At 40.9% G+C, this 18,845-nt stretch overlaps 3 protein-coding genes across 3 annotated transcripts in view; 1 reads left to right on the forward strand and 2 right to left on the reverse strand.

Moving 5' to 3' along the window:
- LOC126563291 (40S ribosomal protein S24) overlaps positions 1-18,845 on the reverse strand; it is a 478,430-nt gene that overhangs the window by 106,452 nt on the left and 353,133 nt on the right. The gene's annotated exons all lie outside the window — the stretch shown is intronic.
- LOC126563401 (U6 snRNA-associated Sm-like protein LSm2) overlaps positions 1-18,845 on the forward strand; it is a 507,910-nt gene that overhangs the window by 106,269 nt on the left and 382,796 nt on the right. The gene's annotated exons all lie outside the window — the stretch shown is intronic.
- Positions 1-18,845, reverse strand: part of LOC126563518 (BAI1-associated protein 3) — a 47,518-nt gene that overhangs the window by 19,175 nt on the left and 9,498 nt on the right. Inside the window, exons 3-4 of the mRNA XM_050220163.1 lie at positions 10,769-11,006; positions 5,267-5,435 (exon numbers count right to left, since the gene is read on the reverse strand). Coding sequence (XP_050076120.1) covers positions 5,267-5,435; positions 10,769-11,006 — 407 coding nt within the window. The remainder of the gene's footprint in view (positions 1-5,266; positions 5,436-10,768; positions 11,007-18,845) is intronic.

An 18,845-nucleotide genomic window follows, 5' to 3' on the forward strand; every position in this document is an offset into this window, starting at 1 on the left:
ATCAATTAATGCGATTTAATATTCGTCTTTCATGTCTGATTTAGTGCAAAAAATTATTAACAATATAAAGTAGAAGATATCAGGAGCGTTTTATAAAATATTAAATAAAATTAATGTACTTTAAAAAGCCATTTTCCTCAAACATTCCGTTGATTCCGCTGCCATTAAACAAATTATGATTGTAAAAATCTTGCATTATTTTTTATGCAAATCTTTTTATGACCAAATAGAACTGCTATGCCACAAATACAAACCATTTTACTGCCAATCCTACGGCACACAAACACACGTAAAACCAAATCGAAGTATAAGACCATGAAACAGCTATATCAGCATCACACAAAAACCTAATTGTGCCCATTTCGCTTTCACTTTTTGATGGGTTTGGGGGAAACAAACGGGGTCCCTCGGTACGGTTCTGCTCGATCGTTTTGCCTGCTTCATCCCTAATCTCTCGGCATTCACAACCGACGACGTTTTCATGGTGCGAAACAGCGATACCGATTCTTCCGGATATCCGGTGGCGTTAGTAAAAGAGAAAAAAAAACAGACAGGTACAGTATATCTAGCTACCCAAGCCCATGGTTTGAGCATTGGCACCGAACGGTACCGTTTGCATGGTGGGCGTAAAGCTGCTGACCGAATGGGTGTTTGATTGGGAAGTTATTCTAGCTTCCGTTTTTACTTCCACCCAAACTTCTTCTCAAACACACACACGCGCGCGCGCTACTAAACGTAGAGTAGAGTAGATTTTCACACCGACCCGTCCAGCGGTTCTCACTCTCGCACTATCTGCACGTAAAGTCTGTCATCTGTGTACGTGTTTACTATACGAACGGGCAAAAGCTTCTCACTTCCTCTGCTTGTGGAAAAAAAAGCATCGCACAACCGGAAGGCACACACTCCACACCTGATGGCGGTTATTTAGGTGCGAATACACGTGGCGTCAATGTGTGTGTGTGTCTGTGCGTCATTCCATCCAATCAAACAACCATCAGAACGAGGTAGACAGGGCGTATAAATGCATCCGTACGTTGTCGTTGTCGTTTATCGTTCGATGCCTTTGAACACGTCGGTTCACGGAAGACGCCACTAAAGTAAGTTCAGAACGATTATTGTCCGCTGGGCTATAAATAGAATAGAACGAAGAGCTTCTCCGATTTTGTGCGACTAATGTACGACGGCCCGTTGCTAGAAGCTTTTCGCAGAAGGGTTGCACTAGAAGCCGTGTGGATTTAAGCGGAAAAATATGCTTGCTTACGTTTACACATCGACCCAATAAAATGAGGAATAAATTTCCGATTTCCTGTAAACTATCACGTAAACCCCATATTAAGCAGATGAGAAAAGTTCACCAATCAACCACACCAAACATACACGCACACACCAACACACAAACCTGTGGCCATACTTCCTGCCGACGATACCGTTACCTCTACCGGATCTTAATGGGGTGGTAAAATAATCGATAATTTCAATTTTCTTCACTTTCAAATTAAATCCCCGCGGTTAGTAGGAAGTGGATGAGACAGCGGTGGGATGCGTAATTTTTTTTTTCATTTCATTGCTTTACTCCTCCAGCCAGCCAGCCAGCCAGCAGCAGCAACTGGAAGCGCACAGTCTGCACACCTTTATCGGCCGTAGCCAGAACTCGTGAACGATGAGTTAGTCGAGTGGAGTAAGTTAGGCCGCCGCCATCGTGCGCGATCTCTTGTGCAAACTTTCTGTCCGCCATTTGTGGCAGCGGATGGAAAGTGCCTGTAGGAAGAAGTTTTTCGCTTCTCTCTTTTAATCTGTCGAAGCTCCAAGTACTACGTAGTTGGGAGGTTAGTCTTACCTGATGGAAAGGCGAACGGAGTGCGAGTGTACGAAAAGAATTGATCCGTGAGGAACTATCTAGTGGAAAGAAGAGGCTTGAATGGTTATGGAGTGTCTTTAACGTTGGCGGATGACGATAGGTTGTTCTTGTGGTGTTTGAGTTCACATGTGTATGTGTGTTTTTGTGTTTGTGTGTGTGTGTGTGTGTTTGTGATAAATGTTGAGTTTTAAATTGATCGATGAAAAACCATTTTCAAGAAGTTGCTCGACAACTTGTATGAAAAAAACAAGCGGAGCCTTAGTAATGAGGGGATTAATCTGCTTATAAACGATTAAAAAATTATTAGTTAATCGTAAGGCTTGAAAAATGGAAGCTTTTGTGGAAAAAAATCCAGATTATCATTAGCAAAGTCTAAAAGGCGTTTTTTACCTCAACATGCTACTTGATGAGATGGATCAACGGAATAAAATTTAATAAAAAAGTGCCTCCGCACTTGAACAGATCTAATCTTCGTCGAAACTCGGCGATTAATAAACTAACAACTTGGCGAAAAAAATATTACCAGCTGTGTTGCTCAGCAATCACGAGTGCGTCAAACCTTCTCAAGCGCTTCAATTGTGAAACACTTTTTCATAAATATGAAAAGAAAACTCATAAGCAGGATTCGGGTTCTACTTTTTTCATTTTACCGTCTTCAGCGGCACGCTCAGGAAAAAGGTACACGAAAGCAGGAAAATAACATTTCAATGGTTAATCTGTGCTGCAGCCACCGAGCAAGGCGATGTTGTAATGTTCGCTAACAAAAACATTATAAATGTACTTCTCCAGCTAGTAGTCAAAGTTTTTTTTAGGTAAAGCTCTGGTTCCGTCACGATAGCAATATTGCTACATCTTCTTCATCTGCTGCGCCGAGCAAGAAAAGCAAAGAAAGTGGAACGTAAGGAACGAAGCACAAGCACAGAAAAGCTGTGTGTGTGTATGTGTGTGTGTGAAACAGCGCGTAAAAGAATTACACAATTACTGGGCTAATCATTTTAGCGGGCAAGGTGGCACGCAGGCAAAAGCTCCTGAAAAGAAGAAGCCGGGCCGCTTTGGGACATTGCCGATGGCGTGCAATTTAGCATTGGTCTGGAAAAAAAGAAGGGAGGGGAAGATGTAGAGAGAAGTACCCCCTTTAGTTGCTAACCGAAGCCAGCAGGAAGCAAGAGAGCCGAAAAAAAAACTGAATAAATAAAATACGAAGATTCGCCAAGCTTTTCTCCCTGTTCGCACCTTCTGCACCAAAGCTTCTCGTTCGACTGTTTAACGATGCCGCTCGAATGCCAATGCCCCAATGGTCGATGGTGTTAATGGGCTTTTGCCGAAGCCAACGGTTGGTAATGGTGGTGGTATTTACGGTCCAGTCCATGCTCGTGTTTCTTGCTGCTGGAATCTGCTTATCTTTACGACGGTAGTGCGGATGTGGCGCACTTTCTTAAATCTCTGATTACGCACACCACACACACACACATACACACATACACACACATAAACGCATGCACATAGACAGACAACCTCCGGATGGCGTGAGAGTTTATGTCGCCTTGCGAACCGTGGCAATGTCTTGGGAATGTGTTTGGGAGCAGAATGTGCTTAATGGGTGGCTAAAAATAAACTCCCCAAAATCAACTTAGTTTGTCGCTGGCCTTAGAAAGAAGCTATTGTAAGGATGGGGCGATTGTACGCTTTGTGGTCAAATTGCATGATCTCGTCTGACCGCCGTTCCGAGCGTCAGGCGAACAAAAGAGGAAAGGTTATCTGATACAATTTCCCCTATCGCGATTGTTTATGAAGCTTTAGAATATTTTCTTTTAAATTAATTCAGAATCAGAAAATGGTGAACAATAAACAAAACAACTTATGCGAAACACGTTGCATTGTAAAGTACGGATTCCACGTGTGAGTGGCACAGACGCATGGCAACGACCAAGCGTGTGTATCAAGCGACGCGCGTACCCTAATATATTGCACACTTGTTTTTCCTTTTATTAAATTTATAGTACATCATCTTGAACGGCGTGGCGAGAGCTACAGAAGCGTACTCCAAGTGCAAGCTATAAAGGGCACGGAGTGCTGGAAACGAAAGAGGTGAAAACGGGTGTGACGGGTGTAATATGTTTTATAAAATTGACACACACTGCCGTGAAGCACACTCGAGCGCTTGTTGGGTAGGTTTTGTTGTTTTTGTTTCGAATATATGATGCTTTTGGCGTGAGGGTTATGACGACACTTACAGGGTAGGTGCTTTATTGTGTATAGAACTGTAATCGTTTTACTGAAGGCTTTTGTTGTTGAGCTTGTTATGGTTGGTAGAATGTATGCATTCATAAAAATATACTAATGGCCTATCGTCTAAAACATCAGGCGTTGTAATGGGGCTGTTGTACAAGGATGAACGGTATAAAGCTTTCAATTTAGCTTTGGAGCAGCACTGAAGAACTGAAGTTAGAATCTAATTTTGATGAACTTTTCGATCAATTAGCACTTACAAAAGGTATCTTGTGTGAGTGCGTCTCCAATCTCCAAAAACAGTAAACAAATTGTGCTGGTGAAACTGACCGGGATCTCTATTTCTGGACAACAGACAATCAAACAGATCAGATTGTTCAGCTGAGGGTTTTACTGCAATTAATCTTTCTAACGTGTTAAACCCTCGTTGTGGCCAACTGATGTGTAGAAATCAGCAATGCGTTGAACTTAAGAAGTGTCTCCCGAAAAATATTCAATATCAGTAAGCCACTAGATGGCCAAAAATTACCTTCCGGATCGTTAAGCCGAGAAGGAGAATAAGAATGATCTCCAACAATGTAGGCATGCTGCAAGGGCACAATCAGCCAGGTCGGTTCGTTTCCCATATGTTCCCGTTATTGTCAAATAATTCAAAGTTTCCAACGTTTTTTAAGCTTTTCTTCAAAGAAAGTAAATCGTTTGTTGGCTGCGTATTAGACTGTCCTTATCTTGTGCCTTGTTAGTTATTCCAAGAAAACGATATTAATATTTAACGTGAAAACAAGCCTTTCAAAAAAACGATTTAACGAAGCATTTCTAAGAAGTGTTGAGTACCAGTGTTGAGAAGAGGACGATGCAAGCACGATGGCTTGAAAGGCTTTTTGTTAAAAGATGATTTTAAATGTCCCACGTGGTGCATTTAGATTTTTTGAATATGAATGAATATGAATTATTAATACAACAACATTTTCAATTTTAGAACAAGTTTAACAACAAAATTGTCTAATTTTAGTCAATTTTTTGCTACACAAATAAGAAATTTTTCACAGAAACTGGAGAAAAAAATAGATAGCGAGAACACGTCAGCACTAATCATCCTTCTTTGGAAAATCTTTTCAACAAAAAAGTAAAACACAGAAACATAACAATAATAATAAAAGGCTTAGCAGCTCCACTCACCGTTGGCATCCTTCGCCTCGAGCCCTTCCGCTTCCTGCACGATCACGGTGAGCACGATGATTTTGGGCTTTTCCTCGGTAGCGGCATGCAGCAGCCGGTAGTGCCGGTCGGCCGACACGTTGAATACGCGTTGCGCCTGAAGGTACATCTCCTCTTTGTAGTGTGCAAACTGCAGCCAGTGTCAGTGTGGTATCGTGGTGGTTTGTTCAATCGACGACCCGTATGGCAGAAAAGATGTCCCGGGAAAGGATTTTCGTACAATGGCAAGAGAGAGAAAGAGACATGATGATGATGAGATCAGTGTGATTTTCATACTGTTGATGAGATACATCCAGGTGTTAGTTTTTTTTTTTTATTTGTTTCGTTTTAATAAAGCAAAGCAGACTGGCAGACTAGACTACGTTAGCTGCTACGAAGAATGTGGTAAGCTACACTACAAAGCCTGGTTTAAATATGTGCATGCTGGAAATATGATTGATGTAATGTTGTTATGAAGCGAAACAGGGCAATAGTACCATTTGCAGCTTGAAAATCTTTTTTTAGTTAACCGATGGTAAATGTACTTGAATAATGCTTTCGAGAATTCACTTTTCGCCTTCCTAAAACATACCTTCGCACAAAGCATCAGCACCAGAAGTTCAAGGGAACGCTCGTGTGAGAAAATGCCGATCATATCAAAAATTTTACCATCCATGCATGCATGCAAATATCATTCAGCTACCACCCCACTCACACACATACACCCACCAAGACACACCCAGTATAATGTGGATTTTCTAACGAGCTTTTCCATTTCGTTTTTCCAATCCACTGCCACCAAGAGTGCGCCGGTTTGGCCCCGCAGGTATCAGACCGGCATGGTAACGATGGGCTGTGTCACCGGTCGGTATTGGATTTTGCTCCCATTTCGTATGTAAAGAGAAAAATGGAAAACAGCAAAATCTCCCAAAAAGTTGACGAAAACGCGACCATGGTGGAGAGCAACTTTTGTGCTCCGCCAGCTGGTTTTAAGGGTTTCGATACGATTCAGTTCGCGCCATTGTGGAGCATATGGTGCTCAGGAGCTTAGGAAGTTGGCGTATCGGTAAGCCGAAGCCCTGGTTGAGGTAGGGTTACGATACACACCACCACCAAGTACACATACACACTCGGTCGGGTGGGAGTACGAAAGCTGGCGATACCAGGTAACCAGACACAAACACAAGCAGTAACAAAGCATTGATGGTTTAACGGTTCCTCAAATTTAATATTGCAGGCCGCTAGCAGGCGCTCTTTCAACGTGTTTGGCAAGAATGTGGCGCCAGTGGCCACCAGAACAACATACTAAACAAGAACGGTGGCTGTGGGTGGTTTGATTTGGCTGTAAAACGTTTTAAGATACAAACGGTTTTACTGCAGGCCACGAGGCACCACCATCTAGCGCCTGGTGGAGATTACAAGTGAGGAATTTAATTTCAAATCATTCGAAATGGTGAACACGAATTCATCTAAAATGGTGATTTTATGTTCAATAAGAATCACGTTTTCCAACCCCTTGATCTTTGTTTCGTTTAAAGTTTTTGGTTCGCCATTTTCTTTTTTCAAACAAGCCATACAATGATGATCAACAAAACAAACTTCATTAGCAGAAGGTTTAGTTTGCGTCATCATCGTTCCATTCAGGTCGTGGGGTACCGCATATGTTCATTCACTAGAGACAACAAGAAATAGCATCATCGACTGAATTTGACAGTTTCTTTACTTTCCCATTCACAAACGTTTCGGCATGTACGGCAGGATTGTGCGTTTTGTTGGTGGTTAAATCATTTCACTTGAAGCGAAGCTCGTGTGTCGCACATGGGGAAGATGCTCGCGTTTTGTTGTTGTTATTTTTCTGCTCCTTACTTTCTTCCTGCGGTGACGCAAATCGAAAATCCCACGCTACTTAAACACCACGGGCTTTTTTTTTCGGCAGGGTTGAATGAACATTACTTCCACTCATCCCATTCATCGGATTGCCTTACGTTGCACCGGTATGGCAATTCGATCCAATACGCCACTGTGGTCGTCGTCGTCGTCGTCATCAGCATCATCGACGGGTAGTTCTCGTTCAACCGTACACGAGAATACGCAAAGAAGGTACGATTGAAAGAAAATTCCACGAACGCCCACGGTCACCCGGTGGCGTTGATCCACTCGAAGTGAAATGGTGGCACCGGGGCCTATTGTTTGTCCATTTGATTAAGGTTTCGAAAAGCAACAGATACTTGGGTGGATATGTTCTTGTTTTTCAGCAATAAAAAAGGGGTTTCCTTTACCGCAAACTGTTACCCGGCACCGTGATCGAATTTCAAAGTAAGCAGGCTGGATTTAACGATCACGAAGTCGTTTGGAGCGTAGTTTAATTTTCAAAAATTACCCAAAATGTTGCAAATACAACCTGATGACCTCCTTTTGGATAAATAATAAAGGTATTGATGTTTGAATTACCACGATATTTGCTTTGTGCAGGAATTGAACGAGTGAAAATTGATAGTAACGAATGCTACAAAAATTTAGTAAATTCTGTTATGTTCTTGTTTACCAAAGCAATTGCAGCTTGCGCAGTAACAAATAATTTAATCAAATTTCTATTTCAACATTAGTCACTAAGCTCTTACTACATTAAAATATATTATTAAAATAGAGAAACTGAAAAGTTGATAGAAACAATTAGAAATGAAAAATAAACATTGACAATTATATGCTTTATAACAGGACAACAAAAATAATGATAAATATGCAAACATAACAACAACAAACTTTGGGTACAATTATAGAAACTGAAAAGATTGAATTAGGCGATCAAAGCTGTAGAAACACCAGAGTAACCTAACAAATTTTATAAATTCGTTTAAACATCAAATCATTCATTAAATAAAAATACTGACCATTTCTTCCAACATTTTTTCTGGAAAAAGTTAGTCATTTTAGTTCAACCAAAAGCTTTCTTCAAAAAACACCTTTCTGTTTTTCCCTTATTTGTTCTCCACTGTTCTATGTTCTACAATCATTCAATCATATCTTGGAAAGGCAAGTAAAAAAAAACAATATGGAGCTATTTCACGTCATACTGAAGCAGTCAGCCAGGCGTGAGCAGCCGGTTGCTCCGTTGCATCGGACCGATGGACGAAAAGCCGCCCTTCGGTGGAAATCTTTCAATTACGAGCTAGTCAATAGGATCGAATCTGGACGAAATGACGTGCACCATTTATGCTTTCGATCTACGATGCAGCAGTTAGTAGATGGACCTTGGCTAGCGCCCATAAGCGAACACCGGTGCATGGCCGATCTGGTCACATACAAACTACGGCAGGAAAGATTCTTTTAGACGAACCAGCGATGAACCAGGCTACCAATCACAGACAAAATTAGGATTCCTGGGAGGTGTTGCCGTCCGTAGGAAGTGATATTGTTCCTGGCCAAGCTGCACCAGGGATTCAGGGGATTTTTTTCTACTTCATTTTTCTTTGCCATCTCGTTGCAACCCGAAGGAATTGGTTTTCATTCTAAGCTGTAAAACTCATTTCCTGTGTAGGGCTGTTCTTTCTTTGACTAGCTTTCAGTGGGACAGTTTATCGGCTGCATGGATGGTTTGTAGTGATGGAGTGATGAACAGATGGAAGTGCATGAAGCGATTGCGTTGAAGCATAAATATTCGCATGGCAGAAGTGGAAAATGCCATAAACTAGATGAATGCAGAGAAGAATGTGTGGTATAAAACATGGGAGTATGCAGAGAGAACTAGTAAAGAATATGCTACATTATGTTGATGAAAGGCAACCCATCAAGATGCATAACATTTCAATGCAGTATAGCATTTCTATTTAATCTAATGAATTATTAACAAGCCACTACTATGACCAATCGTTGTCACTATAAGCAAATTCCGCTAGGTAAAAAACCATTCTCTATCTAGATTTACTCGAGTACTGTTCAGAAAGTTATTAAGAATGCTTTATTATATTTACTTTAAGTCGCTTTTTTAGGAGATGTGTGTTAAAAGTATGTGTCCCAGTGCCGTTGAGACGTTGACGTTTTATCGCACATTGACCGTTGGATGGAAAATTGGGTTTTTGTTTTGGTACGTTTCGTTGTGGGCCGAATAGTGCCATGACGCACACGGTATAGCAGGCACAGGTTTCCATACAACGACGAGCGAACGGTTTCCATATTGGTGTTTTTATCATTTAGGATTGTAGTGCAAGAGCGTACGGTAGTTTGTGCAGAGAAGACAGTAAAGTTGAAGAGATTGTTAGAAGTTTGGAAGAAATAGAGAATAAGATAGTTTAGTAGAAATAGAACGTGATCGATGTGGAGTTGAAGATGGGAAGAAAGATTTGAGAAAGTTAGTGTGCATGTTTTAGAAAAAAGAAAAAGAGAAAAAGAGATGAAAGTGGGATAAGGTTAAAGAAGAATGAAAGTGATTTGAAAACCACAAAAGATAAAATAAATAATAAAAAAGAGATACAATAAGGCAAAACTATTCAACAACAGGAATAAAGAGATAAACAGAAAAAAGGAATAAAGAATTAAAGTGAAAATAGAGTTTGTAAATGGTACAAATCAGTTTTAAGAAGAAGGATAAAAAGACCGATAGAATTTGAACGAAATATTCAAACGCAACCAGAAGACAACAGGAACAATTTCAACGCATTGATGTTAAGCATCACAAGAGAAGGGAATTTACATATTAATTGGAAGGAAGTGGTGAAGAAAACGGGGGTGCAGATACGAACGTACAGCACACATACACACACACAAACAAACACATTACACATACATCCATCGGTGAAACATCAAGAGGTGGTAATAATATGGGAAGAATGTACGATAACGTGCCAGAATGGAATGGAACACGGAATGCGAATGTGTCTGCCAGCAAACATGTGGGTCAAAAAAGTTTATCACGGCTTGCTTCATTAGCATACTCATCAGTGTGCCGTAGCAATAATGGGAAGAATCTTTGGTAGCTTCTTTCGATGTTATTAATGTTGTTGGCGTTTGGTTGAAGTTAAAGAGTGTCCGAACGGATGCACGTGTTTGGGCAAAAAATATATCTTTTACACGAACTTTTCACAGCTGTAGATGTGAAGCAAACACGATTTTAATTTTCCATATTTTCCTGGATGTGATAGAATGTGCGACACATTGCACTTAACGTGATTGCTTCGCGGACAGTGTCTCGTGGAAGAGAAATGAAACATCCTTTTTGAAAGTAAGGATCAACCTTACGGATTGAGGTGTACAAGCGGTTTTTTTTAATTATATTTTAGCACCGCAAAACATCACTTATTTTCTATTGATTTATAAAATTACAAAAGTCTCTTCTTACTTTACGAGCATAAAAGTGTAGCTCGCACAGAAGTGTTCTCGAGCTAGTGGAGAAAATTTGGCGACGACCACACCTATCCATCTCCATGTTGTAACCCATCAGTCCATCATCATCATCGTCATGAAAACCCTTCGTTCCATTTAACCTACCTGTCCACCAGGTGCGGGCGCTCCAACCGTATTCGCAATCGCGTACAGCACGTCCAGGTAGAGATGCTCCTTCTGTTCCGACCGCTCGATGTCATCCTCCAGCAACCGATCGTTGTCGTTCTCCGGCAGTATCTCGGCCCTCGTCTCCACCGCACGCACGGCAGACATGCGCCGGTTTTCGCTTTTCCATGACAGGGCAGTGAAGCTTTCGAAATAGGAACCATCATTTTCCTGCACACTGTACGGGAGAGACCGAGAGAGAGAGAGATAGGGATATAAAGAGAATGAAATTGGGGGAACGTGTTAGAATCAATGCAGCAGTGTGACCTTGTTGACCGGGTGAAAAAGAAAGTGAGTGTGAACTGAACGTTTAGTACGAATGAGATATACACGAAAACCAAAACATAAAACAAAATCGGATTTTGCCACCATACACACACAACATCAACGAAATATCCAATGCGTCAACATCGAGTTAAGGTGCCACATCATCATTACCATCATGAACGCGCTTTGAAATCATTGTACTGTTTCTCCACTGACACAGGAACATGTAAAGATAGGACGGGTGTCATTGAGATAGGATCGAAGGGCCAGGGAACGAGTGAACAGCGTTGATTAGCATGCATCGGTAGGGAAGGGAATATGGAAACAGAATAAGGGGGTTTGTGGATATAACAATATTTGAGTTGATATTTTGAATGAATTTCACGAAGTAATTAATTTTGGTTCAATTTCATAAACAGGTTCAATGTGTGTCTTGTACGATAAGAATGTTGTTAAGAAATAATGCATCGACAGCATCCTTTTCCTACCGTTTCTTGTTGAGTTGAATGATTTTAATCGTAAAAAGCCTAAAGATATACAATTTTGGAATTATTTCGATAAATTTAGACAAAATTGAATTTTCACCTTGCTGTATGGCATATGACGAGAAAGATTTCATACAAGTATGTTAACAATACAGTGGAATAAGGATGAAACAATACAATACAACAACAAGAAAATACTTTTCCCCATAATTTTCATAACCCACAACATGAATCTATCATGAAAAAATAATTTAAACGCATCAAAGTGATAACATAAGTACAAGTAAAACCTATTCTTTCATAAGCTATGCACATCTGCCCTGGTAGTTCTGATCTTTTCTATGAAAATTCAGATTAAACGTAGCACTGTCATCGCGTACATTACACTACCTACTCTTGATTAGATCAGTACAATTGAAGCACCAGAGGACAGAGGCAAAGCACATGCAAAAAGGCAACCTTACGTCCTACGATGGACAGCGAGACGAAAGACAAAACAACAGAAGGAAATGTCAGCCATTTGCCTTTCCTTCCACAAAATTCCACCCGGAGTATTAATACTTGGCGGGGGCTTTTGAGAAGAACCTGCCACGATACAATATTCTGACCACGTCTTAACCGTGGTCCATTTTCTGCACTTTTTGCTATTCATGAGCACTTATTGCCCAACCGCCCGCCATCCCGATGTTGGTTCCATAATCCTGTTTTGTGGTTCCATTTTGGTGTGATTCTGCTTAAACGAGGTTTAAATACAGATTTGCATAGAAAGTAAAGGTTGTTGTAGCGCACAATGGTTTGGTTTCTGTAGAAAGCTAGCACAGTTTAGAGTTGTGTTTCTTGCTTCATGGCTCACACAGTACGCACAGCGAACTGGGTGTAATCCGACGCAACCATTGTAAAGGAGAAGAAAGAATGCTAAACAGTGTATGTCCTTCGCGTTCGTTTCATTTTATGGAGTAAAGTTGAGCTATGAAAATAATGCCCATAAAACAAGCACGAATCGTGTAATTCCAGAGCCGATATAAACATAAAAACACATCAATTGACATCAAGGGACAATCACAAAGTGCCACAAAGTTGAACATCACCCGTGAGAAATGGAATGGAATGATGGAAAATGGCCAATAAATTTGCCACTCCCAACACTCATTTACTATGCTGATGATGATCTTAAGAAAAGGGGTAAGTGATATATACAGCTGAAGGAAAAAATCACAACAATTACACCAGCAATGGATATAATACTGATTTTATATAAATCAATGCAAAGGAAAAGAATCAACTTGAAGAAAATATAGAAAAGAGTAAGAAAACGTTTTAGTTTTAACGAGATTAACATAAAAATATATAAGAAAAATCGAAATAATATAATAATCATTAATCACTTAAATAGGGACCAGTTTGTATGAAAAAAAAGCTTAAAATGTATGAATCAACCGGATAATGAATCGAAAGCAGAAACATGTTTTTGACAGACACTGACATAAAACATCGAGACAATTAAATAAAACATTTCATAATTAGCCTCCGTCTTAAGAATATCCAACAATCTTCCAGATATCTGGCAATAATTGAAACAAAACCCGGCCCGGCATGAGGTACACCATAGATGAACACAAATACACGAAAACCAACAACGAAAACACATCAATATCGAACGGCCATCAGTGTGAAAACGAATTCAACAGGCCCAACAGGCCCAGCGTGTGCCGCGTGTCTTTGGAATGCATTATAATAATGTGCTTGCTTATACAAGGAAACATATTTGGAAACGAGTAGCAGTAGTAGCAAGAGTTGAGAATGATAGAGCGAAATGTGTGTTAGTGTTAGTGTGGCTAGTAAAGGGTGAAAAGTGAGTACACGTAGTTGTATACAACAGCACGAGTAGTAGGTGTAAAGGTACAGAAGAAGGAAGTAATAATAGCAGCGACAGCACAAGTGGAGAGAGAAGGTAATAGAAAGAAAGCAAGAGAGTAGGTGTTTGCATAATTCGTTACCTATTGTTATTCGCACTCACGACACTATTATAGGGTGGATTCATTTTGTCGAAGCGATACACTATTTCCGTCACGCCTTGCTCGTTTGGGCCGTGCGAGGCGAAACATTCCTCGGCCACTGGTTGCACCATTATCATGGGGGCCCGGGACGGATAACTGGAGCCATATGTTTGTGGGTGTGAGTGTTGGTGTGTATATGGATGTGTGCATTCGTGTGATATTTTGGTGGTTATTGGCGTTGGAGGATTTGTGGTGCAAAAATGATGTACGTAGGAATGGTGATGGTTTGGATAAACCAACCACAAAAGCATGTCATAGGTGGTGTTTGAACAATGTTTTTATTTGTTGGTGAAAGTATAAAGGGATCATAATGGTGGAAGGAAGAGCAAGAAAAAATTGGTGGAGCAAAACATGCCAAAAAACACGCGGTGATGTGAAAGGAGGGCAGCAAAAAGGAAGCAAATTGGAGGAGCAGTTTGGAAAAATCGAAAACAGATCGGGTTGAGAGAAGGAGAGAAAGAGAGAAAAACAGGCGTCAGTGATTAGTTTTATTGTACAGCGTCTTGGCATATACAGGTGGAAATGCTGCTGAAGTTTTAAGTGTAAATTTGGCAAAATGAGGAAGAGTTTGCTCTTAAGCATGCAGTTGAATGGTTGTGCTGCACAATTACCTTAGAATACCTGCTGATTCTTTCGCATGTACAACTGTACTAGGAAAACAACTTCAAGCACTCTATTAAGCGCTGGTCTGTTTCTTAAGATTGTCTTCCAGTGGTCCTTTCATTAGCCCAAAAACAGACAGCCTAAATCTCAACAATCCGCGGCTGGGTGCAATTGTTTGCAACACTGCCCGCGAGAGTAATTTCCAAAGGAAAACAGCCCACAACCGTATCAAATAATAGCCAGAAGGGCCGGGCTGTTGGCGGGTGCATGGACACACAATGTTGCCAACATGTCGCCAACGAGATAATGGATGGCGGCAAAATTAATTGTTCGTCTGTGTGCTTGATGGCTCGAAATGAGTCGATGAATGTACGAAAATGACGCACGCACGTATTCCCCGCGGTGCAGTAGACACGGGAGAAGGGAAGTAGAGCGGGCAGGGGTCGGGAAAGTAAACGTTTTCATTACCGAGCCTTTCCGAGTGTTGCCGGTGGGCATATGCTTCCATAGTTCGCGACCACCGCGCACCCGTAATGACCGCCGCGAGTAGGCGGGCTCGAGTGCTTGCGGTGGTAACAAGCACGCGGAAGAGAAGTCATTGAAGTGTGATGAAGAGAGGAGGAGGGAAGGAGGTAGAGGTACACGAGACTGCAAACAACAGGTGGCCACACAACGGTCGGATTACCCGAATGACGCCAAGGACGGCGCTGGCAGCCTTTGGCAACAGGTTTCCGCCGGAAGTATTTTGGCTCGGTGCCAAAGCCAAACCAAACCGAATCGTCGAAGCGAGCTTAACACCAACCGCACGAAACAAAGATCGATGGACTTTTGCTAGGGTTTGAGAGGAAGAAGCCTGTGGGGCGGGAGATGTCGGAGGGCAGGGCACGGTAGATGTTTGATGAATGGTTTTGCAGTAAACGTCATGTCCTGCCTTCTTGCCAACGTGGTATACAAAAGTAGCATATGTTGCGGTTCGTTTAGTACGTTTTACTGTTTGCATACAACCAGGCGCATTTCGTCCTTTTTTTTGTTGTAGTCGCTTCTACTATGGCAGCAGGTCGTTTAAATGGACTGTTTTCCACCAGTAACGAACCAAACAAGTCATCCAAATGGAAAAAAGTGCACTTTGTGTATGGTTCATGAAAATGCATTACGGCAGTTACTGGTCTGGCAGATATTGTGGCGAGGTAATTTGAGGTTGCAGGTTGAAGGTTGAATTTGAAGCCATGTCATTATGTTTGAAATGTGAACAATAAGCAACTAATGCAACGTCTATCTGTGACTGAGAAACTTTACATTCGCTTTTAGTGTGCGCTAATGGTTATAGCTATAGAGATCGAAATTTGGGAGGAAATATAATCATTTTTCAATGACAATACGGATAGAAATATCGCTCTTTAAATGCGACAAAGTTTCGAGATCGACTTCAAAATTATAAACCCTTCTTCAAAAGCTCAAAAGTATTTTTATTATTTATTTTTCAATCAAAGCTACTGAATTATTTTTTTCGCCTACAAACGCCCTACTAAACTCACACAATACTTCCCCATTAAGGGTTAGCTGGGGTTAGCCGGAAATGTGTAGGAAATGGAAGACATTACGGACAAACCATAAAAGGGTTCGTGTTTGTTTTGTTCCATTCAGCAGCAACATTTCCCATTAGCAACGGGTACACACGTCATCAACTCTTCAAATTCCGATGCAGAAAGCTTTCAGCCACATGAACGATGAGAATCGGAAATAGTGGAATCGGTTTGTAATGATACAAACATGTTCCACAACAACCCCTAACTCGGTTACCAGTTTCGAAAACTTCCTGGTAGCAGCAAATGGATCTGCTTGCCCGTTACTTGTTCTGAATGTTGTATAGATATAAATAGCATTTTTCTGACGAAAAAAAAAAAACATATTTTCAGTTATTTTAGGAAAAATTTGAGGAAAATTTAAAAAAAAAAAATTTCCAGAAATTTCCTATCTTGTTGCAAAGAATTTGCCTGTTAATCAAATTTTATTTCACCTGAATTGGAATTTAATTAGGATAAGTTAAACATGGTTTCGTTCTGACCTGTCATCTTTAAATATTTAAGCAATAAATTTATTCAATACGATTCACTTATTCATTGATATTTTATCAGCTTTTCCTGTTACAAAGAATAGTGTATTTTGGGGATTAAAAAAATCTATCGAAAAAGAAATATTAACTAAATGGATTCTTTCGTTTGCTGTCTATTATTCGAGACGATAGCAGCGTCCATCCGTCACACGATACGACCAGGTATCAAATCTTATCGGGACTGGCACGTCCAAAGCAAGAGCTGTTTAACTGACATACTGATATCAATAAGTTACTTAAGCTAATACTTAATCAGCACGAACCGAATCCATATGTTTTGCAATACTTGTAGCAATATGTTACGTTAATCTGAAAAATAATCTTCTAAAAGCTAAGAAAAATCAACAGAGAACAGATAAATCACGTCTATTATAAGGAAAAGTCAATAAACTGAGTAAATCCAAACTTAATTATATTATCAAAACAACGTGAAACACGATACGCTTTGCGTATCTTTGTGAGTATCAGCCAACAGACTTTCAGCCGTTAACTATCCATCAAAAGTGGAGAAAGCGAAAGAAATAGAACAAAAACAGGTGAATGTAGTTAGTTTGATGGGTACATCATTTCATTTCCCATTGACGAGCCCTAATCCCTATCCCTTTTTCCTATCCTTCCCCACTCATCGTCCCTCTGGTTTAATCCGTGGCACACCCCATTTAGCAATGCTGACAATCGACTGGAACGAAATGGATCGAAACGGAACGAAATGAATCGACGAATGGCTTGACAGATCTCTCCGACGTACCCTTCCTCTCCCACTCGTTCATCCCGCGATACTAAAGCTGTCCACCGTGGAAAAACGGAAAAGCTGTCCCTTCGATCCAAAACCATCGACAGCGTCGGTAGCGTTTTTCCTACCGAACGAACAAACCCATGGACGTTGAGCATGTGAAAGTGTATCGTGCTATTATTCTCGGTATTATCCCTGTTAGTTCTTTGTTATGGTTGGGCTGCTTTGGTCGAGCGCTTTTCATCGGGATCTCGGCCTGCGAGAGGCTACGTAGTGGCAGACAGAGAGGTAGGGTCTGGAAAGGTTTACAGGGCGAGTGTTTAGCAACCGTGCGGAATAGGGGTAGAGAAACCAGCACCGGGTAAGTACAACCCATGACCAGCGTTCCAGCGCCACCACCATCCTTTTGCAATTCCCATTCCCAGTGGCTTACTAAACCCTAACCGTAATTGTGAAACAATTATAAAATAACAATCCCTAGCAGTTAAAAGCTTTTTTTCCCTTTTGTTTCTGCTCACATCCCCTTTTTCCCGGGAGTCTTGGTTGGGTTTTGTTGATGGTTAAAAGATACCCAGGCCAGGGAAATGATGAGCAGTGGTGGAAAATGGAAATACATTTTTTATGGAAAACTGTTTCATGGACGAAACACATAAGAACTCATACATGCGCCCTACCTAAGGGAATATATTAAATTGTTGTTTGATCGAATATTGTTACGTAACAAGGCTTTGTTAGGATTTCAGATATGGTTAGGTTCGTCTTAAGTTTTTTCTTTGTTTATCTTTGCAAAATTCACATTCTTGAGTACACATACGGGCGGACAGCAATGGGGTAAAAGGGGTTTTCAGACAAAATTAACAAACCAGATGAATCAACCAAGTTCGGCTGATAGTTCAAGCGAGGCTCATCAACAGCGAACTTAAAAGATATACCAATTGAAGCCTATTTTTCCATCAAAGTAAATGTTTGCCCACCTTTAATGCGGAGCTCTGTAGTGTAAGCAAGTCGTCAATACCTGCTCGAAGTGAATAAAATATTGTTGTAAACTAAAGCGAAAACAAGCTTCTGCCAAGCAGTTGACAACACTTGATACGTTCGTATAACCATATTTCTCATTGTGCAGCTTAGTGTCTAGCGCTCAACTATTATGAGGTTTCTTCATAGAAAATCATATCTTAAAAAAATGCCTTTCGAGTTAAGCTTCTCGAGTTAAGTTAAGAAAATTCTTTCCCATTTTTTCAAAATAACGATCTCATTACCCACGGCCTACAGAGACCATGATTATACTTGTAGACGACAGGTGCACTACGGTGCAAAAGGTGACAGTGTACAAAACCGGAAGCTTCATTTAATTCACGCCACCATGCGCGCGATGGTGCTTGTTTCCGGGATACTCTACTACATTATCCTTCCCCATCCACCGAGCAGAGAGGAAATGAGGACACATTATTAGCCGTTAGCTGGAAGTCAGCTTCGGGCGTTTCCCGGGGTCCCTTTTATTGTGGTTTTTTGAAAACTAATTATGGCAACCGTTGCATCCCGGAACGGAACTGCCTTCTGGAAAATTGTACAGAGTTTCGCGTTACTGGCTGGTTTAGATTTAGCTTGTTTAGGAGTCCCAGGAAAGTAAGGAAAACACTGTACAGAAGCGAGATGTTTCCGGACCAACCACGGCAAATGCATGGCGTAACATTGTGGGCCAGTGTTGGTTGCGTTCATCTATTTTAGAAGATGAAGATTAAAGAAATTAGTTTAATGA

Source organism: Anopheles maculipalpis, chromosome 3RL (genome assembly GCF_943734695.1).
Source record: "Anopheles maculipalpis chromosome 3RL, idAnoMacuDA_375_x, whole genome shotgun sequence".
Taxonomy (NCBI): domain Eukaryota; kingdom Metazoa; phylum Arthropoda; class Insecta; order Diptera; family Culicidae; genus Anopheles; species Anopheles maculipalpis.